Source organism: Schistocerca nitens, chromosome 5, assembly GCF_023898315.1.
Source record: "Schistocerca nitens isolate TAMUIC-IGC-003100 chromosome 5, iqSchNite1.1, whole genome shotgun sequence".
In the NCBI taxonomy this organism is placed as follows: domain Eukaryota; kingdom Metazoa; phylum Arthropoda; class Insecta; order Orthoptera; family Acrididae; genus Schistocerca; species Schistocerca nitens.
Window position 1 is genome coordinate 29,000,741 of NC_064618.1, and position 25,084 is coordinate 29,025,824.

Consider the following 25,084-nt stretch of genomic DNA (forward strand, 5'->3'; position numbering starts at 1 on the left):
GGAGGCGAGTAGAGTTGCTCCAACCAGATTTCCTGCATGGGCACGTCTCCTGGTGGGGTCAGTTCTTGTGCTGGCACCAATATGTTGGTGAGAGGACTGCGTTGTGAGTAATGAGAGATTCCAGTATCCCGAGCATCAGGTAGAGCCGAAGGTGGTGGAGTGGCATCCGGAACAGGTGTTACCGGCACACGAGGCCGAAGCTGGTCTGAATGACACACTGCAACACCCGTGTCCATCTGGATTTCATACAGGCATAGGCCACGGTGTCATAAGATGCAGCCAGGACTCCATTTTGGCCACCTGCCATATCTCCGTACCCATACAAGGTCGTCGGCTGTGAACCGGCCAAGTGAAGGCAACCGCGGCCGTGAGGTGGAAGGCCGCAGAAGATGAAGTAGCATGCGGGGCTGTCAGCCATGTAAGAGCTCAGCCGGGCTATGGTCGCCCATGGAGGTGAAATGGTAAGAAGCCAGAAATTGGAGAAGCGCATCATCAGCAGCAGAAGAAGTCAGGAGTTTTCTCATCTGAGCCTTAAATGTGCGGACCAGTCGTTCAGCCTCACTGTTTGACTGTGGATGGAACAGAGGGGCTGTGACATGCATGATGCTGTGACTGGCACAACAATCCGCAAAATCAGAAGAGGCAAATTGCGAACCATCATCAGTAACAAGAGTAGAGGGAAGGCCTTCCAAAGAGAAAATGCGAGCTAGAGCATTGGTGGTTGCCGCAGTGGTAGGCGACGTGCAACGGACAATGAAAGGAAAGTTAGAGTAGGTGTCAATAACGAGAAGCCAATAAGTACCTAAAAAGGGTCCCGTGAAGTCAGCATGAATACGCTCCCAGGGCTTCTGAGGCGAAGGCCACGGTGACAAAGATGACTTCGGGGCGGCGACCTGTGATGCACAAGGGCCGCAGGCAGCGACCATGTGTGCGGTTTCAGAGTCAATGCCGGGCTAGTACACATGATGGCGTGCCAGAGATTTTGTGCGAGAGACACCCCAGTGCCCTTAGTGAAGGTGGTGCAAGAACGAAGCACGCAAAGACGCAGGTACCACAACACGCGGCAAAGCATTTTTGGTGGAAAGGAGGATAACACCATCCCTAACCGTGAGGCGGTAACGCAAAGCGTAGTGGTTCTGCAACGGATCAGAAGCCTTAGCGGATGGACGGTCTGGCCAACCCTTCTGAATACAGCGTAAAACCCAGGAGAGGAAAGGGTCAGAATCCATAGCAGCCACTAGCTGGTCTCCGGTGATGGGGAACCCGTCCACAACCCACTGCTCGGCAACATCCAGGTGGAAACACAAAAGTTCTGCCCTATCGAATGCCAGATTAGGACCCATGGGAAGGCAAGACAGTGCATCAGCATTCGCATGTTGAGTGGTCGGCCAGAAATGAATCTCATAATTGAAACGAGACAAGTAAAGAGCCCAATGCTGGAGGCGGTGTGCAGCCTTGTCGGGAAGTGACGTTGATGGATGAAACAAGGAAATAAGTGGTTTGTGATCCGTAACAAGATGAAATTTGGATCCATAGAGAAAAACACCAAACTTATGAAGAGCATAAATAATGGCCAAAGCTTCTTTTTCAATTTGAGAATACTTTTGTTGGGCATCTGTGAGCGTTTTGGAGGCATAAGCAATGGGTTGTTCAGAACCGTCGGAAAAACGGTGCGCAAGGACTGCACCGGCCCCATATTGAGAGGCGTCTGTGGCAAGAACAAGATGTTGGCCAGGTTGATAAGTAGCCAGGCATGGGGCCTGTTTCAGCATAGTTTTCAATTTCTGGAAAGCCGCATCGCATGACGTGGACCAGTGAAAAGGCACGTTTTTATGCAACAGGTGATGCAACGGCTGAGCCACCGAAGCAGCAGATTGTAAAAACTTGTGACAGTATGCTATTTTCCCCAAGAAGGCCTGCAGTTCCTTAACAGATGTAGGGCGAGGAAGGGCATTGATCGCAGCGACAGTTTGCTGAAGTGGACGAATACCATCCCGAGAGAATTGAAACCCCAAGTACATGATAGATGCCTGAAAAAATTTGGTTTCTGAAGATTACACTTAAGACCGGCAGTCTGTAAGACATGAAAAAGTGTGTGGAGATTTTGAAGATGTTCATCAGTGGTGGAGCCAGTGACAACAATGTCGTCCTGGGAATTTATACACCCAGGGACAGTGAGCAATAATTGTTCCAAGAATCGCTGAAAGAGAGCAGGGGTGCTGGCAACCCCGAATGGCAATCGTTGGTATTGATAGAGGCCCAAAAGCGTGTTAAGGACCAGAAACTGCCAGGAACCAGCGTCGAGAGGAAGTTGATGATAAGCTTCTGACAGGTTAAGTTTAGAAAAATACTGGCCTCCAGGAAGTTTAGTGAACAATTCTTCAGGTCGAAGCATAGGGTAAGTGTCGATAAGGAATTGAGCATTTACAGTGGCTTTGAAATCGCCACAGAGACGAATATAACCATTTGGCTTAGCAACGACAACGACAAGAGAGGACCACTCACTGGAAGTGACAGGAAGCAAGACCCCTGAAGCAGTGAGACAATCCAGCTCCCATTTGACCTGATCACGAAGGGCCACAGGAATGGGCCGAGCCCAAAAAAACTTAGGCTGAGCAGTGGGTTTGAGCGTGATATGAGCTTCAAAGTCGTTTGCACGGCCTAACCCAGGAGAAAAAATGGATGAAAATGTCGTCGACAAGGAGTCCAATTGAGCATAAGGAATAGCATTAGAGACGATATTGACAGAGTCATCTATGGTGAACCAAAAAACATGAAAGGCATCAAAACCAAAAAGATTCTCCACGTTACTATGGTTGACCACAAATATGGGAACAATCCGAACGACAGATTTGTAAGATACCTCAGCATCAAATTGTCCCAAGAGAGAAATCTTCTGTTTATTGTAAGTTCGTAATTGCCTAGTGACAGGTGACAGGATTGGAGAACCCAACTGAAGATACATCTGAGAATTGATGATAGTGGCAGCAGAACCAGTATCCACCTGCATGCAAACATCTCGACCAAGTATTTGGACAGTGAGGAATAACTTCCCTGAAAGGGAAGAAGTACAATTGACAGACAACACAGAATCAGAATCAGCGTTATGTTCATGAACATCATGTATGCGGTCGGATTTGCAAATGGATGACACATGACCCTTTTTTTTGCATTTGTGACATATGGCCGAATGTTGTGGACAATCTTCTCGTGAATGTTTCGTAAAACACCACGGACATGAAGGAAGTTGCTGTGGGTTTTGCTGCAGTTTCTTAGAGGTTTCTTTACGGTTAGGCCGAGGCTGTGATTGGGAACATACTGCGGCCACGTCGGATGGCAGGGACACGCCACACACTTTGTCAACATCATACAGAGGTTGTATTTCCCCGACGTCGCCCCATGCCTCTATTTGCACTCCAGCGGCACGAGAAATTTCAAAAGACTGAGCGATTGATAGGACTTCATCTAGAGTCGGATTTGCAAACTGAAGGGCACGTTGCCTAACTTCTTTGTCGGGCGCCGATCGGATAATAGCATCCCGTACCATGGAATCGGCGTAGGATTCTTTGTGAACTTCAGTAACAAATTGACACTTTCTACTGAGGCTATTGTCCGCCCTTCGTGGTCTCGCGGTAGTGTTCTCGCTTCCCGAGCACGGGGTCCCGGGTTCGATTCCCGGCGGGGTCAGGGATTTTTCCTGCCTCGAGATGACTGGGTGTTGTTGTCTCGTCTTCATCATCATCATTCATCCCCATTACGGTCGGAGGAAGGCAACGGCAAACCACCTCCATTAAGACCTTGCCTAGTAACGCGGTGCGGGGTTTCCCGCATCGTTCCCCTACGCTCTGTAAAGAAGCATGGGACTTCATCTCTCTCATCACTGAGGCTATGAAGTTCAGCAGCCCAAGCGCAATAGGATTGATTCGGTTGTTTTTGACAATGAGAAAAGGCAACACAAGAGGCTAACACATGCATTTGCTTTTGAAAATAGACGGACAGAAGTGAGCACATTTCAGCAAAGGACAAAGACACAGGATCTTTCAAAGGAGCCAATTGCGACAACAACCGATACATTTGAGGTGAAATCCATGAAAGGAACAGAGACTTACATGTTTGTTCATCTGTGACATGAAATGCCAAGAAGTGCTGTCGACGACGTTTTTCGTAATCAGACCAGTCTTTTGCTGTCTCATCGTAAGGAGGAAAAGGAGGTAGAGACAACAACGAGAGATGCCCCGCATTTGATGCCGCGATGAAATCACGAATCGAATTTGTGAGATGCATTTGCTGTTCTATGAGACCTTGCAATAGTTGCTCTAAAGTAGCCATGGAAACATGTGGGTCAATGATGGAAAAGAAAAATCCCATCCTCGTCGCCAATTGTTATAACTTCAAGTTAAAGAAATATATTTCAAGGAAGACGCAATACATGAAAGTCACGGATGAAGTAAACAGAGTAAGACGTGTGTACACTTTAACAGTCAAATCATAACTGAGTCCGAGTCTAGCGGCCACTGGCTGGCTGCCTGCCTAGGTGGCGCTGCTGCTGCATGGCTGGCAGACAGCGCCCGCATGTAGAGGGTGTGCGTAACTGTGTGGCGGCACTTTGAAAGATCGGCGAGTCACAACATTGGTAATACATAAAAAGACGTTAAATAATGTTTGACCTTATGTACTGATTATGTGATGTTAGTGATATAATCCTGTTTGTCTTGTTTGTACTGTAACAGAAGAATTTGTAGATTTTGTGGTGAAAAATAACATAGCTACACCAAATGCTGCACAGTTTTAAAGCACAGTTTAATAATTCTTATCTATAACAGCTCTACATGGATGCCAGTGTAAAGTTGCATTAATCCTTCAGTTGCAGTTTGCTTCAGTTTCCTTCATGTCACTATATAACAAATTTCTTTATTGAAATTAAATATTATCATAGTGAATGGCTATGCTGCAATATTTGTTAACCTATAGTACTCATAAGAGACAGTGCAACAAAGTCATAACAGTATAATTATGTACCCCACGCTTTAGATAACCATGCCATATATATTGTCACCAATTTGCAGTGTCCATGCTATCAGCCCCCTGTCCCTGCCTTGTTTATTCTCTTCTTCCTCCTCTTCTCCTTACCTCATCCCCCATCCTACCCTTCACTTAGGTATGAACACTGAAATTTCCAGTTTGCAGTGCTCAGGCTATTTGTATATACCCCCCACCCCACCCGTCCCTGCTCACCACTTTCCTTTCACCGCTTTCCAGACAGCTCCAACATGTCAAGACTTTGTCATGTTTTACTGGTCTTGTGGGGGTATTGGGTATCATGCAGAAAAAAATCAGTGATATATGAATCAATAACATCGATATAGTAATATAATGTTGTTGTTGTTGTTGTTGTTGTTGTTGTGGTATTCAGCCCTGAAACTGGTTTGATGCAGCTCTCCATGCTACTCTATCCTATGCAAGCTTCTTCATCTCCCAGTATCTACTGCAACCTACATCCTTCTGAATCTGTTTAGTGTATTCACCTCTTGGTCTCCCTCTACGCTTCCCTCCAACACATAATTGGTGATCCCTTGCATTTGCAATAGAATACTGAAGAGTTATTGTCAACATGTATCATTGTTTTTGAAATAGGTAGTTCCTGACCAAGTCAGAGTATTTTACCTATTTTACCAGAGAGATTAAAGAATGCAGTGTTTAAACCCTTTCATAAAGAGTTTTGTCAATAATTACCATTAGAAAATATGAGAGTAGTGTTCTACCTCAGGAACAATGATATGCTTAGCAAGTCGCAGTTTGGAATTCAGAATGCTTGATAGTTTACATAAATAATGGAAAGTCCAGGTAGAATTATCAACAGTGTAGGAAAAGACAGGTTGCTACTTACCGTTAGGTGGCAGACAGGCACAATTAAAAGATACTTGCATAAAACTTCTGATCACAGCCTTCATCAGAAAAAGAGAGACACACATCATTCACACACTCAAGCAGGCATGTCTCATGCACACAGGACTACCAACTCCAGCATTTTGGGCTGGGATGTCCAAGATGCTGGACTTGACAGTCATGTGTGGATGAGGTGTGCTTTCTTGTGTATATGAAAACACATTTTAGACCTTCTTAAGCAACTCAGTTTAGCCAATTATGCATTTGGTGTTGTGGCATTCACTAAATAATAATTTACTATACCATACTTTGCTTATTTTTCCAATCAACATTGTTATATGAATCTCATATATAGGAAATAAACTTTTCTTGGCACAAAAGTGTGCCATAAGAATACTATGTGATGTGCACACACAATCATCTTGTAGACTATTGCTTGGCAAGTAGGTACCAATATTTTATGCACAGTATTGTCTCCTATGAAAGGTTTTATGAATAGTCCCAGTTCAGGTGAAATAATGACATTTATACAAAATACTGGAAGAAAAAAATTACTATTCTCATCTTTTATTGAAATTAATCTTAGCTCAAAAAGGGGTGGATAATGCTGCCAAAATGATACTTAATGCCTAAGCAAAGCCAGACTTGAAAATTACTTAAAAAGAAGAAGCTCTGCACAGGGTAGATGAAACAATTACTCTATACTCTTTAAAAACTATGTGATTGGCTTTTTTGTATGTAAAATAATCTGTGGACATCATTTTGTGATCTTGGAGGTGGCTCTTCATGAAGTGTTTTCAAATTACCTGTCAAGGGAAGCATATTATTGTGGAGCCTGAAAAGAGTGGTTTGTGAGGGCACACCAAACGACTTGAGAAAAAGTACTTCGAGAAGATGTATCAGAGAGAGAGAGAATGACAGATGAGTTAATAAACAAAGTAAAAAAGAATCTTATATTATAAAATTGGTGATCCCTGGGCTCTGTAATAGCACTCCCATCTCATGATAATTTTACATTATTGGCTGGTACAGTTATTCTTCAGTTTATGTGCTGTTTTTGAAGTATCCAGATTTTGCAACCTGTTTGAGATTCAATTGAAATGAGTTTGTTTAAATGAACTTATGACCTGCATCTTTTCAGGATTCATATATAGGAAGTCAGAATGGCAGCAGAATTATTGCCTGATTTCCTGCCCAGCCCTCTAGATAAATACCGTAGAGCATCTACTTTTAACTGGAAGTCTATGAGGCTACTCCTAGAAGATCCTGAAATGTTGGAATACAAGGTAATTTGTCTGGTCTGAAATACGATTTGTGATAATTAAATTGATGAATAAAATTGTAGTCTTTTTGCTTGTGACTGCATTAATGTGTTTCCAGGAAATCCGTTAACCATTTACATGAAATTTTTTCACAGTTGTGAATATGTACAACTGTCAGCTGTGTAGTAGAACAAAGACAATGAAAATTTTTTCTGAACCAGGACTCGAACCTGGATTTCCCACTTATCATGATCAGTGCAAAACCTGGGTTTGAGTCATAGACTGGTACAATTTATCATTGTTGTCATTTCATTACACAGCTGTTGCTTGCCCATATTTGCAAATGTGAATACATTTCACGTATTTAATAACAGCTGTAGTCGCTGCAGTGCCCATTCCTTTGGACATGCATGCATTGCACTTCTGAACAACAAAGGCACTGTAATGTTGTATCTTAACCATTTGTTTTTCATCGTGAGGTATTTGGTACACTGTACTTGTATATGTGCCATTACTTGTGCAGATATGAGGAGATGGCATGTCAAATGGATGTCTCAGCAACATGTTCTTAGTTTTTGGTTTGTTAGAGATGTAAAGACTTTCAGAGGCCATTCACAAATTCTGTGCGAAATTGAATCAAATGTTTTTTTTGTTTCATTGAGCACCAGTTCAGTATGAGCAATTTGTTACATTCACAGACTGTTTCTCACTAGTGAAGGGAAAGAAGAAAAATTAGGGTTCTGTCAAAGGTGACGCCTAGATATCTAGATATCTAGGCGTCACCTTTGACAGAACCCTAACATTCAAGGAAAACCTACGTAATACAGCCGCAAAACTTAAAACTCTAAATAATATCATACAGAAGCTATGTGGGACCACGTGGGGCTCCTCCGCGGCTGTACTGAGATCTTCGGCTCTGGGACTTGTCTACACAACAGCAGAATATGCCGCACCGGTATGGCTAAACAGTAAACACACAGGCTTGATCGATGCTCAACTAATGTTTCCCATTAATAGGGGTGTAAGGCTAGTTCGCGTCCGTAGTAGAATACTACACGTGCACCCTGGGTAACGCTAAATGAACTAGCACTAAAGGCAACCAGATAATCCCGTGCTGGATCTCCTGGTAAACACATCATGAGTGATACCGACCAAATGAACGATGAAGAATTGACTAGAGCACTCGAACCGTGCCTCCGAGTCTGCCACCTAAACATTGAAGGCATAAGTAGGAGCAAATGTGAATTTCTCCAGAGAGTTCTCACTCAGAACAAAATTGACGTAGTCGCGATAGAAGAGACTCATGCGGAAAACATAGATCAGCTGGCTTCTAGAGGAAAAATCCCTGGATTCGAGATACTGGGAGCCACCTATCACCGCAATTATGGCGTGGCAACCTACATACGAAATAAGATAGAAAATGCTTCCCTGTGTAAGATATCTACAGACAACAACATACATGAAGTTGCTGTCAAAATTGGCGAGACCACTATAGTTAACATCTATAAGCCTCCCGGCTGTCCATGGCCTCCAGAAGTACTCCAAGAATATCCCCACCCTGCTATCTACGTAGGAGACTTTAATAGTCACCATGAGAACTGGAAGTACGCACGAAATGACCAGAACGGTGAATCCCTGATGAGCTGGAGTGAGGAGACTAACACCCACCTGATTTTCGACGCCAAGGACCGCGGAACATTTCGATCAGCAGCATGGAGACGAGATTATAACCCTGATTTATGTTTTGTCACTAAAAACAAAAACAACCAACCGCTAGCCGCAACTCGTGATGTCCTGTCTGATTTCCCACATAGCCAGCATCGCCCTGTTATCTTAAAAGTCGGAATTAACATCCCAATCATAAAATCCTTTCCTCGCCCACGATGGAATTTCCAGAAGGCAGACTGGGCCACCTTTGCAGAAAACCTTGACAAGTGTCTAGGTTGGATACCCCCGACTAGGGACAACTATGACAGATTTGTGGGAGCAGTCATCGCCACAGCTAAGAGGAATGTACCCAGAGGCTACCGGAAAGAGTACATCCCTGGCTGGAATGAGAGATGCGAAGACCTGTACCAGGAATTTACCGAAACCAATAACCAAGAAATCGCGGACGAACTGTTGCACAGCTTAGACGCAGCTCGACGGGAAAACTGGATGGACACCGTGGAGAATCTAGATTTCACTAAATCCAGTAGGCAAGCATGGACCCTACTCCATAACCTGGGAGGCAGTAAACGTAAAATAAAAGACACCCACCCGATAACCCCTAATAATGTGGCCGCACACATAGTTAGAACCTCAAGAGCACCAAGGGACAGAACACACACCACGACTGTCAAACGTGAATTAAGATCCTTAAAACAAAGGGCATCGCCTACCTCCAAATTTTCCCAGCCTATCACAGCGGAAGAAGTTGCAGCAGCCATGTCAAAAATCAAAAGTGGCAAGGCTCCCGGCTTCGATGGCATCCACCCGGAATTCCTACTTCACTGTGGAAAATATACTAGAACATGGCTCGCAAACTTCTTAACAGATATTTTAGAATTGGGTAATATCCCACACCAGCTTAAACGAGCAAAGATTATAGCGATACTAAAGCCAGGCAAACCTAATGACGTGCCCCAAAACTACCGCCCTATCGCTCTGCTGAACTGTGTCTATAAGCTGTTGGAACGTATCATCTACAACAGAATAAGCGGAAAAATTCTTGAAGTGGTACCGATTGAACAGGCAGGTTTTCGACCCAACCGCAGTTGCACCGACCAGATCCTCTCCCTAGCAACTCATATAGAGGCGAGCTTTCAGAAAAAACTCAAAACATCAGTAGCCTTTATTGACCTATCAGCCGCTTATGATACCGTGTGGCGACAAGGCCTGATATTTAAACTGCTGCGGGTCATACCATGCAATAAGCTGGCCAACCTCATTGATAACATGCTCACAGATAGAAGTTTCAGAGTCATAATGGGCGACTTAAAAAGTGACCAAATGAAGCTCAACAATGGTTTACCACAAGGCTCCGTTCTGGCGCCATTGATGTTTAACCCCTACATATCTGACTTACCTGAAACCACTTCTCAAAAATTCGGATATGCCGACGACTGGGCAATAGCTGCAAGAGGCAGATCAATGGAGGCAACGGAAAACACATTAACTGCGGATCTAACAAAGCTGGGAGATTACTTCCGAAGGTGGAGATTACGGCCAAACGCGACAAAAACGGAGGTGACATGCTTTCACCTCGACAATGCCCAAGCAAAAAGAAAGCTCAATGTTCATTTCGAAAACAGGCAGCTAAACCATAATAATTACCCCAGATATCTAGGCGTCACCTTTGACAGGACCCTAACATTCAAGGAACACCTACGTAATACAGCCGCAAAACTTAAAACTCGAAATAATATCATACAGAAGCTATGTGGGACCACGTGGGGCTCCTCCGCGGCTGTACCGAGATCTTCGGCTCTGGGACTTGTCTGCACAACAGCAGAATATGCCGCACCGGTATGGCTAAACAGTAAACACACAGGCTTGATCGATGCTCAACTAAACTACACAATGAGGATGATATCAGGAACAATAAAGCCAACGCCTTTACACTGGCTACCTATACTGAGCAACATTCCCCCACCGGACCTGCGCAGAGAGAACGCTCTCTTACGCGAGTATGGAAAAGTGCTGAACAACGAGAAACTGCCAATCCATAAGGATGTTCCTGCCCTGGAGATGAACAGATTGCGCTCAAGACACCCCTCTTTAAAAAAAGGCAAAAAATACACATCCTCTCAACCCGGATTATGGCAACCTCTGGAAAATGCGGTAGAGAGAATCTGTGCCCCAAAACCTGCAGAATATGCCATGCATCAATGTCCAACCACCAGGATTCAATTTGCCAAGGAAAACTTGGACGCCCCTGAATCGAATTCGGACAAATAACGGCAGATGTGCAGACAGCCTCCACAGGTGGGGTAAAATCACCACCCCGAGATGTGACTGCAGTGCGGACCGGCAGACGATTCATCACATCGTCGAAGATTGCCCTCTGAGACGTTTTGCAGGAGGCCCCAATGAGTTTCTGACCGCGACTGAAAGTGCAATAGACTATGTCACAAATCTGGATGTTTGTTTGTGAACTTTTGTTTATTATATACACTATTTTTAAACACTTTTATATTCACAACTATATGTTACACACTGTGATTACTCTTTATTTCTGTGTCTTATGATTTTTATGTCTTTTATATATGATGTGTTATATGCCATAAGCTAAATAAATAAATAAATCCCATTAATATAACTGCTGAGATTTTTTGTTAGCAACTTCAATGTCGTATTGTAGTTGAAGAAAAGGAACAAAATGTGCTACTGTAATACAGTAGCTTGTAGGAGGGTTTTTGATACGCAGTTCCACATCCTTGAGCGCTTCATAACCTCATCTTCTCAAGCTTCCACTTTTTCTCATCTGCATTCTATCATCTTTGAGGGCACTCTTCTGGAAACAAAGATAGTTTTCAAACCTAGCTCAATGATTAGTTCAATTCCAAATTTTCAAATTTCATCAGACATGAAATTTAGAGACTATCTTAATACAGCCAAAGAGACAGGGACATGGAGGATACAAGTTATTCATTAATTTCTGTACATTGTGATGTCGAATAAAAACTTAAATCACTAACAAAGTAGATTACAAATCTATGTATCAACGCAATGTAAATTTCTGAGAACAATCATCTATCACATGTTCCTCTGAAAAAACAGATGAAAATATGGAAATTCTTTGAAGAGGATCCAGAATTTCAACATCCGAGTAAGAAACTAAGTTTAGACGAGGAGCGACATTTGGCTATAAGGAGAATGTATCGATTAAAAAAACTTCAAAACTTAACAGTGGAGGAGATGATAGAAAATCCGCGTAAGGTAAGATGTTTACTACTGAAATTACTATTATGTTCTGAAGTAAGTATTAACATAGAAGTTGTTCCCAGTAACTAATGGAATCAGCTTTACATTTATAATGCTTGATGTCAGTGAACTGTGTGATTAATTTTACTGTAGAAATGCTGGTTAAATTTTATAAACTTTCATGTTTTACAGCTGACAATTTTGCATGATATCCTTCAGGTATCAGACGTTCACTGTCCTTATAGATTGGCTGATGTATGATATACTGTCCTATTAGGACAGTGAAGGTCTTCTGCCAACAGAATAAACTCCACAAATATTTGGTGCAACCAAGTAAATCAGCTGTTGCTTAACACTGTTCATGACTTCAGCACTCTACAAACTTAGTGAAATAGAATTTATTACACAGGTGCTGAGCCTCAGACATTTTCATAGGTGAGGCAGCTGGAGTCAGATTAACAAAAAACTTTATCTCAGCAAGACCTGGGACTGGTGCACAGACAGGCACAGTGAAAAACACTGCTAAACATTTAAGCTTTTGTTGTTATTTCCTCCTGGTCTTTCAATTGCAAAATCTGATATGCTTTATTAATATTACTGGAAGGGTGATGACATGTTCACTTGAGTCTTGAAACAAGGGAACCTATTCTTGAATATCCATCTGTACATCAGATGTCATATTCTTCATATTTAGAGGATTATGTGGACTGGGAGCACATGTGGATGCATCACAGACAGTAGTGCTTATCTCACAGAAAGGTAACGGCTATGGTAATTAGTGTATGTAACAGGAGGAGCAGCTTCCCTGGATCCCACAGTATGCCAAAAAGCATGTGGTAATGGTAAGTTACACCATCAAAATATTTTGAAACAAAAGAAAAAAGAAAATAGGATCCAGATGGCATATATCAAAAAATCTTATTCTTACATTTCACTAGGAATATATGTGAATGAATTAAATATTGGTATGTATTAGTCTCTTGCAGTAGCGCATCTAGTGATTCATGTGAAAAGGTTTTCGACATGATTATGGTTGCATGGCAGCAATTAACAGACTTTGAACACGGAGTTTTTGTTGGATCTACATGTGAGGGACACTTAATTTTGGAGTTCATTAGGGAATTCAATATTCTGAGATCCACAGTGTGAAGAGTGTGCTGAGAATACCAAATTACAGTCATTACCTCTCACTACAGATAAAGCAATGGCTCATGACCTTATTTAATGACTGAGAGCAGTAGCTTTTCTAAGAGTTGTCACTGCTGATAGACAAGCAACAGTGCATGAAATAACCACAGAAATCAATGCAGGATATTATGTGATCATATCCATGAGGACAGTGGCAAAATCTTATGTTAATGGGCTATGGCAGCAGATGACTGACACAAGTGTCTGTGCTAACACCATGACCTCACCTGAATTGCTTCTTGGTCGATAACCATATCGGTTGGACCCTACATGACTGGAAAACAATGGCCTGGTCAAATTAATTGTGGTTTCAGGCAGTAAGAGCCGATGGTAAGGTTCAAGTGTGGTGCAGACCTCACAAAACCATGGACCTAAGTTGTCAACACTGTGCAAGCTGGTGGTGGCTCCATAATGGTGTGGGCTTTGTTTGTATGGAATGGACGGGGTTCCCTGGTCCAACTGAGCCCTCAGTGACTGCAAATGGTTATGTTCAACTACCTGGAGATGATCTGCAGTCATTCATTGACTTCATGTCCCCAAGCAACAGTATCATGTCACTGGGCCACAATTGTTCACGATTGCTTTGAAGAACATTCTGGGCAGTTTGAGTGAATGATTTGGCCAACCAGATCACCTGACATGAATCCCATCAAACATTTATGTGACATTATCGAGAAGTCAGTTCATGCACAATATCCTACACTGGCGACAGCTGTGTAGTTAAGGATGCCTAATAGAGGTAGCATGGCTCAATATTTCTGCAGGGGACTTCAAACAACTTGTTGAGTCCATGTCACATTGAGCAGCTGCATTACACCAGGCAACGCAATATTAGGAGGTACTCCCTTAACTTTTGTCTTCTCAGTGTACTTTATGATTGAAGAAGGCATCCACTGAGTACTGCACTTATGCTTTTATGCAAGAATGCAAATTTTGTCATTGGAACCTGAAAGGATAAAGCACTTGTAGTAAAATGGATTTGATTCCCTCCAATCTCCATACAAATGTATGTTTCTAGATTGAGTAATGATCAGTTTCAAGCTTCATATAATTTGAGGTGTTTAATTCATTTACTGCATGTTACATCCATGTACATTAGATGCCAATGAAAGTGAGCCATCCCGACATCACTTAAAAAAAAAAAAAATAAACAAATAATAAAAAAAATAAAATAAAATAAAATAAAAAAAATTTAGAAAGTTAGAATCTAAGAATTACAATGTTAGGAACAGTCTATTGTTGATCATAAGTACATACATGAGATGGATTAAAATATTTCTTTTCTAGAAATCCATATTTTTCTAGACTGAATTCATTCACACCTACAATTAGAGTATTTTGGAACCTGAAAAAATTTTAAACATGCACTCATATTGTAGAAGAAAAAAGGTGTTTGTTTAAGATTAGATTATGTTAGATTAGATAAACTGTTTGTTACACAGACCTACAGTTAGGAGATCCTGAAGGATGTGGAATATGACAGAAAATTCATAATACATAAGCACTATTATGCTAAAGCTCCTTCCCCAAAAAATGTTATACTATTCCTGTCATACTCCATCTGCTCAATAAGTGAGGTAGAAATGACCATCTGTAAGTCTCTGTGCATATCAAAATCTCTCCTATCATGTTTGGATGGTCTTTATGTGAGGTATACAGTGACAACACATAATAGTCCCAGTCTCCTGTGATTACAGATTCCATACAAATCAACAGAATTGCAAAAATGTCATCTTTTTTTGTGAAGGTTTCCAATTTAATGTCTCCGAGCAATTCAGATATGCTGTCATATGGAAAATCCAGACTGGAATAATGACAGTATTATGAAAAGAATAGGCTGCTACTCAGCACATAGTAGAGATGTTGAGTCACAGACATGATGAGAGAAGCAATCTGGTCAGTGGGGGAGTTGAAAAGGAGAAATGTAAAAAGACTGTGGGTGTGCTTGTGGAATAGGAGGCTATGGAGTGTGGACAGGGAAGGGGATAGGTGGGTGAAGGAAAATGACTAATGAAGGTTGGGGTCAGGAGGGTTATGGATGTATTGAAGGGAGAGTTCATACTTACTCAATTCAGAAAAGCTGGGTTGGGAGGAAGGATCTGGTTGTCACAGTCTGTGAAGCAGTCATTGACCCTAGTTGGGCTTGGTCTGTGAGACCCACTAGCTTTTGTGTCACTGATATATTTATAGTTGCTGACTTGACTTGAGCACTCTGCTAGCTTCCTGTAACATCCGAGAGATAGCATTCATGTCATGAATGAGGTTTTGCTTTGTTTAATCATTGCTTGGTAGTCTTCCAAAAAGTACATTGTCAGACCCAGCTCGGCCATCTACCTTAGTAATTTCTACCAGAGCAATCCCATTTTTATTTTGGTGTAGGTTTCTCATTGAGTTACTTTGCAAACTGTTTGTGATGTCCTAAAACCAAATTATCATGGTCAATAGTTTACAGTTTAAGATGGCATCAGAAAATCTTTCATACAGTAAAATTTACAGAATTTGGTATGCTGATGAGAGTGAAGTAAATGATTCTGACATGGACCCAGACTTTGGAATGAACAGTGATCGTGACAGTAATAGTGAAATAAGTGGTTGTGAAGAGGAAGATGTTCAGCCTTCTGCCAACACTGATGCACCTGCTGTTGTCAATTCAAGTACATCTCCCATAACTGGCTCGGGTATGTCACCTATGCGATTTTATAGAGGAACGAATGGAGCAACTAAATGGAGAAAAACTTGTTTCCCACAAAGTGTTTGAAGAAGACATCACAACATAGTTACAATGCATTTGCCTGCAAGCATTTGAGCTGTGGTGGATGTACATTCACCATTAGAATTGTGGTCATTATTTTTTAGCAATCCAATGATTGATTTAATTCTTGAATCAACCAATATCTATATTGATTCAGTTCAAAACAAATATACAAGTGACCCAAATATGGCTACACCCACAAGTTTTGGTGAACTGAAGACATATTTTGGACTACTTTACTTAGCTTGAACATTGCACGGTGGTAAAATGAATATCGAAGACTTTTGGAATACAGACAGGACTGGAATAGAAATCTTTTGAGCAAGTATGGTATTGAAAAGGTTCAGATTTTGGACTCGATTTATCAGGTTTGACAACATCCATATGAGGAAGAAAGAAAAGCACAAGATAATCTTGCTGCCATAAGATCCATTCTTGATATGTTTCTCTCCAACTGCAATGCCTATTTTTCTCCATCAGAAAAAGTTACTTTGAACAAAATGCTTCTTCCCTAAAGAGGCAGGTGCAGGTTCATAATATATATCCCAAATAAACCTGCCAAGTATGGGATGTAGGTTTTCATCCCGATTTATTCTAAAACATACTATGTAAAATATTTGTATGTCTACGCAGGTGCACAACCACAAGAACTGTATACCAAGTCAGTAATAAGGGAGATGATGTTATTTTGTGTCTTGTAGACCCAGTAAAAGAATCTGGAAGAAATCTGACAATAGATAATTGGTTTACTTCTTACCCAATTGTCAGAAAAGTACTACAAGAAACGAATATCACTGTTGCTGGTGCATTAAAAAAATAAATGTGGAATTCCAGTTGAGTTTTGCCCAAAAAATCTAAAAAAGAGTACTCAGGTATGTTTGGATTTCAGGAAGATTTCACATTACTCTCATATGCACCAAAATGAAACAAATCAGTATTGCTTATCTTTTCCGTGCATCATGATGGTGAAATTAACAGTGACAGTGGTGAAAAGAAAATACCAAGTATAATAATGTACTACAACAAACAAAGGGTGGCGTAGATTTCATTGATGTTGTGTGTGGTGAAGAGGGACAAGACAGTGGCCTCGCCATCTCTTCTTTCAGTTGTTAAATATTGCAGCTCTGAATGCTACATTGTCTTCAAAGCAAACAAAGATGTTTCACTTAGAAGAGAATACCTCATAATCCTAGGAAAGTCTGTCATAACACCACATTTGAGAATCTGTGCAACCCTGACAAACCTCCTGCGCAAAACTCACAGGCTTGCCTCTAACCTCTCTGGCACCAAAGAACAAAGAATAGTTGAAGATTCACAACCAGGAAAAAGAGGAAGATGCTACAAATGCAAGGACAGCGAAACTAAATACTTTTGCAAAGTTTGCAAGCTGTGGTTATTCATGGCATATGTTAAAATGGTTTGTGGCAACTGTTTCGAAAAATGTTGATTGTAAAGGATGATATCTCACAAACTGTACATTATATTCACAATTTCCATTCATATAATGAAAATTCCACATTTTTACTTCTTACTTCTACAACTTATTCTCATTTATAGTTGTATTTCAATCAAATTTACTTGTATTTTCAGTTTACTTACATTTAGCACTACAAAGAAATATATTTCTCAGTTTTTTTACAGTTATTGTATAATTCAGAAAGTTAAAATAATGTCATTATAGAATTTAGTAGTACCTGAACTAAATAAAAATTCATCATTCACTGTAAATATACTGTTTGTCACTAGTTATAAGTGTTTTATTTATTGGGTCCCCCAGACCCATTCTGACCATTCTTGAAACCATTTTTCACTGGACCATTATAGGGATAAAATGAAGAATGTTGTGTTTGGAAGTGTGCTCAGGAACTGGATGGTCCAACTGTTTCTTGGTCACAGACAGGCAGTTTGTTGGTTGTCATGCCCATGTAGAATGACACACAGAGGTTGCAGCTTAGCTGGTAAATCACATGACTGGTTTCACAGGTAGATGAGATAGGTGATGCTTGTGAATGGACTGGAATTGGTGGTGGTAGTGGCAAGATGTATGGAACAGGTCTTGTGTCTAGATCTATTACAGGGATATGAGACGTGAGGCAACGGGTTGGGAGCAGGGGTTGTGTAGGGATGGACAAGAATACTGTGTGAGTTTGCTGGATGCCAGAATACCAGTGTGGGAGGGGGATGCCAGAATACCAGTGTGGGATGGTTGGGGATGATTTCAGGGTATGACAAGAGGTAGTTGAAATCCTGGCAGAGAATATGATTTAGTTGCTCCAGTCCTGGGTGGAACTGAGGTTTGATCCTCTGTGGCTAGTTGGTGGGACTTTGGGAGGTGGTGGATGACAAGAAAGTTAAGGCACAGGTGATCTGTTTCTGTACAAAGTTGGGAGAGTAATTACAGTCTGTGAAGTCCTCAGTGAGATCCTTGGTATATTTTGAGAGGGACTGAAACTCAATACACATATGATGTCCACAAGTGACTAAGCTGTGTGGAAGGGACTTCTTGGTATGTAATGGGTGGAGTTGTCAAAGTGGATGTGTTGCTGGTGATACGGTTTGATATGGACGGAAGTACTGAGGTAGCCATCTTTAAGGTGGATGCCAGCATCAAGGAAGGTTGCTTGATGGGTTGAGGAGGATCAGGTCAAGTGAATGGGGAGAAAATGTTTTGAGGTTCTGGATGAATATCAGTAGGGTGTCCTCACTCTCAATCCAGATCACAAAGATGTCATCAATAAATCTGAACCAGGTGAGGGATTTGGGACTCTGGGTGGTTAGGAAGGATTCCTTTGGATGACCCATGAGTAGGATGGCACAGGATTGTGCCATGTGTGTGCCCATTGCCATACCCTGGATTTGTTTGTAACTGATGCCATCAAAGGAGAAGTAATTGTGGGTGACCAGGAAGGAAGTTGTGGGTTTGTAGTCTGTAGGGCAATGGGAAAGGTAGTCTTTGATATCTGCAAGGCCATGGGCATTAAGGACGTTAGACTAAAGGAGGTGACATCAGTAGCGATGAGTAGGGCAGGAACAGGGACTGTGGAGAGTCAGTGGAGGAACTGGTTGGTATCTTTTATACAGAAGGGTAGTTTGAGGGTAATAGGCTGAAGGTGTTGGTCCACGAGAGCAGAGATTCTCTTAGTGTGGGCCTAGTAACAAGCCACAATGGGGCAGCCTGGGTTGTTGGGTTTATGGATTTTAGGAAGCATGTAGAAGGTAGGAGTATGGGGAGTGGTAGGAGTGAGGAGATAGACAGACTTTGGGAAGAGGTTCTGGGAAGGACCTAATGATCTGAGGAGAGACTGGAGATCCTTCTGGTTTTCTGGAATGGGGCCACTTTGGCAGGATTTGTAGGTGGATGAGGACAGCTGATGGAGTCCTTCTGCAAGATAATCCTTGCTGTTCAAAACAGCAGTGTAAGGCTAGCTTGCATGTTGAGGGATTTGGGAAATGACAGTGAAACAAGGTTTAAGGTTCAGAAATTCTGGAAAGTTAACAAGGAGTGATTTGAGGGCAATTGGGGTGGAGCACAGAGTGAAGGAGGAGTGAACTGAGTCAGGTAGGGTTCAACATTGGTCTTAGTTTCAGTCTGACAGATAGGGTTGGTGGCAAAAAAGTATTTCCATTGTAGGGACTGAGAGAAGGAGAGAAGGTTTTTAACAAATCCAGCAAGGTAAGGTCTTTGGAAAGGACTAATACTTCTGTGAGGCTACAGATTTTGGGGAAGCGGTTTGTGACTGTGTTTTGGCTCTGTTTAGCTTCTGGATTCTGTACAGTGGTGAGAGGAAGTCTTTGAGGGTGGGATAAATGTATTAGGTCTGCAAGGTAGGGTTTGTCAGCTATAAAGGTATGTGGGGGGATTTGGAGGCTGTTGTAGAAGTGCAGGCAGCTGTAGCCGAGCGTTTCTAGATGCTTCAGTCTGGAACCTCACTACTGCTATAGTCATAGGTTCGAATCCTGCCTCGGGCATGGATGTGTGTGATGTCCTCAGATTAGATAGATTTAAGTAGTTCTAAGTCTAGGTGACTGATGACCTAAGATGTTAAGTCTCATAGTGCTTAGATGCATTTGAACCATTTGTTGCAGAGGTGTTGGATAGTGATAGTCCAAGGTGGGATTAGGAAGCGAACCAGGTGGAGAGTTTTTGAAGGAGCTTTTTGCATGCTGCACTAGTTCATGGAGGACAAGATTTTCTGTGCATGGGATGAGCTCCAGGAATTTGGGATTGCGCAGTATGAGAATCTTACGGATGGGGAGGAAGTAATGTAATGAGTTTTGGGCCTGATTTACATGGTTTAGCAAGACTATGGCAGAATCTGAACATGTGGAGTGCATTGTGGAAGGAGGGGTTGCAGCCGGGGATAGGTAGTTTGATGGTAAGCCCGTTTGGGGGTATTTCATGAACCAAGAACAATGCAGGAACAATATTTGGGACTGGTTTCTGGCTAGGTGTATGGCACAGATGGAAGGAGCAAGTATCCAGGGTGGAAGACAAAAACATGTATTTATCCTCCATCAAAACTCATTACATTACTTCCTCCCCATCCATAAGATTCTCCTTCTGCACAATCCCAAATTCCTGGAGCTCATCCCATGCACAGAAAATCTTGTCCTCCATGAAACAGGAAGCCGCCTGGTAGAATTTTGCACAGAGCATAACTTAATCGTAGCTAACACTTGGTTCAAGAATCATAAAAGAAGCTTGTATGCATGGAAGAATCCTGGAGATACTAAAAGGTATCAGATAGATTATATAATGGTAAGACAGAGATTTAGGAACCAGATTTTAAATTGTAAGACATTTCCAGGGGCAGATGTGGACTCTGACTGTGGTGTCACAGCCAGACACCACACGTGCTAGGTGGTAGCTTAAATCGGCCGCGGTCCTGTAGTACATGTCGGACACGCGTGTCGCCACTGTGTGATCGCAAACCTAGCGCCACCACAAGGCCGGTCTCGCGAGACTGACTCGAACTCAGCCCCAGTTGTACGGACGACAGAGCTAGCGACTAGACGTATGAAGCCGTTCTCTCTCATTAGCCGAGAGACAGAATAGCCTTCAGCTAAGTTAATGGCTACGAACTAGCAAGGCGCCATTAGCCTTACAGTGATTGTAATTAGAGTCTCACTTGTGTTCACCATAGAGATGTACAAGAAGACATTAAAGATAAGTATATGAGAAACTCCATTCTTTTCTTCATAGCATTAATTACGTATCCTGTTCCAGTACTTCACGCCCGTCTGCGTTAGTCTCGCGTGCCCTTTAAGCCACCTCTATCTACAAGGTGTTGGCCCTGCTGCCGACACATCACTGACCACAATCTGTTGGTTATGAACTGTAGATTAAAACTGAAGAAACTGCAAAAAGGTGGGAATTTAAGGAGATGGGACCTGGATAAACTGACTAAACCAGAGGCTGTACAGAGTTTCAGGGAGAGCATAAGGGAACAGATGGCAAGAATGGGGGAAAGAAATACAGTAGAAGAAGAATGGGTAGCTTTGAGGTATGAAGTAGTGAAGGCAGCAGAGGATCAAGTACGTAAAAAGACGAGGGCTAGTAGAAATCCTTGGGTAACAGAAGAAATATTGAATTTAATTGATGAAAGGAGAAAATATAAAAATGCAGTAAATGAAGCAGGCAAAAAGGAATACCAACGTCTCAAAAATGAGATCGACAGGAAGTGTAAAATGGCTAAGAAGGGATGGCTAGAGGATAAATGTAAGGATGTAGAGGCTTATCTCACTAGGGGTAAGATAGATACTGCCTACAGGAAAATTAAAGAGACCTTTGGAGAGAAGAGAGCCACTTGTATGAATATCAAGAGCTCAGATGGAAACCCAGTTCTAAGTAAAGAAGGGAAAGCAGAAAGGTGGAAGGAGTATATAGAGGGTCTATACAAGTGCGATGTACTTGAGGACAATATTATGGAAATGGAAGAGCATGTAGATGAAGATGAAATGGGAGATATGATACTGCGTGAAGAGTTTGACAGAGCACTGAAAGACCTGAGTCAAAACAAGGCCCCAGGAGTAGACAACATTCCATTGGAACTACTGACGGCGTTGGGAGAGCCAGTCCTGAAAAGACTGTACCATCTGGTGAGCAAGATGTATGAGACAGGTGGAATACCCTCAGACTTCAAGAAGAATATAATAATTCCAATCCCAAAGAAATCAGGTGTTGACAGATGTGAAAATTACCGAACTATCAGTTTAATAAGTCACAGCTGCAAAATACTGAAGCTAATTCTTTACAGACAAATTAAAAAACTAGTGGAAGCTGACCTTGGGGAAGATCAGTTTGGATTCCGTAGAAATATCGGAACATGTTTGGCAATATTGACCCTACGACTTATCTTAGAAGCTAGATTAAGGAAAGGCAAACCTACATTTCTAGCATTTGTAGACTTAGAGAAAGGTTTTGACAATGTTGACTGGAATACTCTCTTTCAAATTCTGAAGGTGGCAGGGGTAAAATACATGGAGCGAAAGGCTATTTAGAATTTGTATAGAAATCAAATGGCAGTTATAAGAGTTGAGGGGCATGAAAGGGAAGCAGTGGTTGGGAAGGGAGTGAGACAGGGTTGTAGCCTCTCCCCGATGTTATTCAATCTGTATATTGAGCAAGCAGTGAAGGAAACAAAAGAAAAATTCGGAGTAGGTATTAAAATTCATGGAGAAGAAATAAAAACTTTGAGGTTCGCCGATGACATTGTAATTATGTCAGAGACAGCAAAGGACTTGGAAGAGCAGTTGAACGGAATGGATAGTGTCTTGAAAGATGATATAAGGTGAACACCAACAAAAGCAAAACGAGGATAATGGAATGTAGTCGAATTAAGCCAGGTGATGCTGAGGGTATTAGATTAGGAAATGAGACACTTAAAGTAGTAAGGGAGTTTTGCTATTTGGGGATCAAAATAACTGATGATGGTCAAAGTAGAGAGGATATAAAATGTAGACTGGCAATGGCAAGGAAAGTGTTTCTGAAGAAGAGAAATTTTTTAACATCGAGTATAGATTTAAGTGTCAGGAAGTCGTTTCTGAAAGTATTTGTATGGAGTGTAGCCATGTATGGAAGCGAAACATGGACAATAAATAGTTTGGACAAGAAGAGAATAGAAGCTTTCAAAATGTGGTGCTACAGAAGAATGCTGAAGATTAGATGGGTAGATCACATAACTAATGAGGAGGTATTGAATAGAAGTGGAGAGAAGAGAAGTTTGTGGCACAACTTGACTAGAAGAAGGGATCGGTTGGTAGGACATGTTCTGAGGCATCAAGGGATCACCAATTTAGTGTTGGAGGGCAGTGTGGAGGGTAAAAATCGTAGAGGGAGACCAAGAGATGAACACACCAAGCAGATTCAGAAGGATTTAGGTTGCAGTAGGTACTGGGAGATGAAGAAGCTTGCACAGGATAGAGTAGCATGGAGAGCTGCATCAAACCACAACAACAACAACAACAACAACAAGGGTCCTTGCTTTCCTTATTGGGGCAGATGGGTGCAGCAAGATCCTAATCCCAGTTGTATTGAACTGTGAGGACTGTCTGGGAAGGACTCTGCCAGCTGTCAGATTGATCCACCTACAAACTCTGCCACAGTGATCCTATTCCAGAAATTTAGCAGGACCTCTAGTCTCTCCTCAAATCCTTAGGCCCATCCCAGAACGTCGGCACAAAGTCTGTGTCATCATCCTGCCACTCCCCACACTCTACGTGCTCCCTAAAGTCCATAAAACCAACCACCTCGGATGCCCGATTGTGGCTACTTACTCTGCCCCCACTGAGAGACCCTCTGCTCTTGTAGACCACCACCCTCAGCTTATTACCAGCAACCTAACCTCCTATATGAAAGACACTGGTTCCTCTACCAACTCTCCACAGATCCTGTTTCTTTGCCACGTGGTGCCCTGCTTGTCACAATCGATGCCACGTTCCTTTACACTAATATACCTAATGCCCGTGGCCTAGCCACTATGAGACACTATCTTTTCTTATGCGCTGTGGATTTCAAATGTACAACTTCCTTCCTGGTCACTGTGACCCACTACATCCTTACTCACAATTACTTTTTCTTTAAAGGCATCACCTGCAAACAAATCCAGGGTTCGGCAATAGGCATGACTCACAACCCGCCCTCACAGCTTTACTTCTGCCAGTATCTCATCTCCTACCTTCAAAACTTCACAGAAGCTCTTCTGCAAAACTTGCAGAACTAGCACTCCTGGAAGAAAGGATATTGTGGAGGCATGACTTTGCCACAGCTGGGGGGATGTTTCCAGAATGAAATTTTCACTCTGCAGTGGAGTGTGTGCTGATATAAACTTCCTGACAGATTAAAACTGCATGCTGAACCAAGTTCGAGTCTCCATACAGCACACAGTTTTACTCTGCCAGGAAGTTTCATATCAGCACACACTACGTTGCAGAGTGAACATTTCATTATGGTAACTAAAACATGTTTATACTTTTTAATTTTACAAAATTATCACTTATCTAATTTTAAAATGATAAAATCAAACAAAGGGAACTCCAGGTTGATTAAAACTTCAAAGTAGTATTTATTATGGCAGTATATGAGCAGGCTCATCCTATCCAGTGAAAGACTCCCATGACCTGCGGTTCTGGGTGATTTCTGCAAAATTTACACCTTTTCCTGTACCTCTCTTTTTCCTTCAACCCTCTTACCTCCCCTTCAGTCCTTCATGCAGATGAAGGAGACACTGGCTCTGAAAACTTGCCTTATTATAACCTTTTTTTAAGTGTGTGTTCTGACGCCATGTGGTGAGTAGATTTTTTATCTATCCAATAACATTTTTTATGGCAGGGAAGTTATAGATGAAGAGAATTGGCAAGTCACCTCATGGGAAACAGGAAGGGAACTGCAATACTTTGTATGAAGAATAGAAATGTAAATAGAACCATTACTGCACTCTGGCTGACGAAGGAAGAACAGGATAGCAAAGGGAGCTGGTTGATAGGATAAAATGAAACACCCCCAAAAAATAAATTCGAGTGTGGGAGGGTAGTATCACAGCTGGTGACCATAGCATGAGATTGGCCATGAGACTAAACAACCTAGCAACAA

At 42.0% G+C, this 25,084-nt stretch overlaps 1 protein-coding gene across 3 annotated transcripts in view; it reads left to right on the plus strand.

Annotated features, from left to right (window-relative positions):
* The window catches only part of LOC126259921 (peroxisomal acyl-coenzyme A oxidase 3-like), a 249,955-nt gene that overhangs the window by 38,680 nt on the left and 186,191 nt on the right, over positions 1 to 25,084 (plus strand). For all 3 annotated transcript variants that reach the window (XM_049957011.1, XM_049957010.1, XM_049957012.1), the window contains exons 2-3: positions 7,028 to 7,172; positions 11,910 to 12,068. In XM_049957011.1, the coding sequence (XP_049812968.1) occupies positions 7,050 to 7,172; positions 11,910 to 12,068 (282 nt within the window). In that variant the 5' untranslated portion in view covers positions 7,028 to 7,049. The remainder of the gene's footprint in view (positions 1 to 7,027; positions 7,173 to 11,909; positions 12,069 to 25,084) is intronic.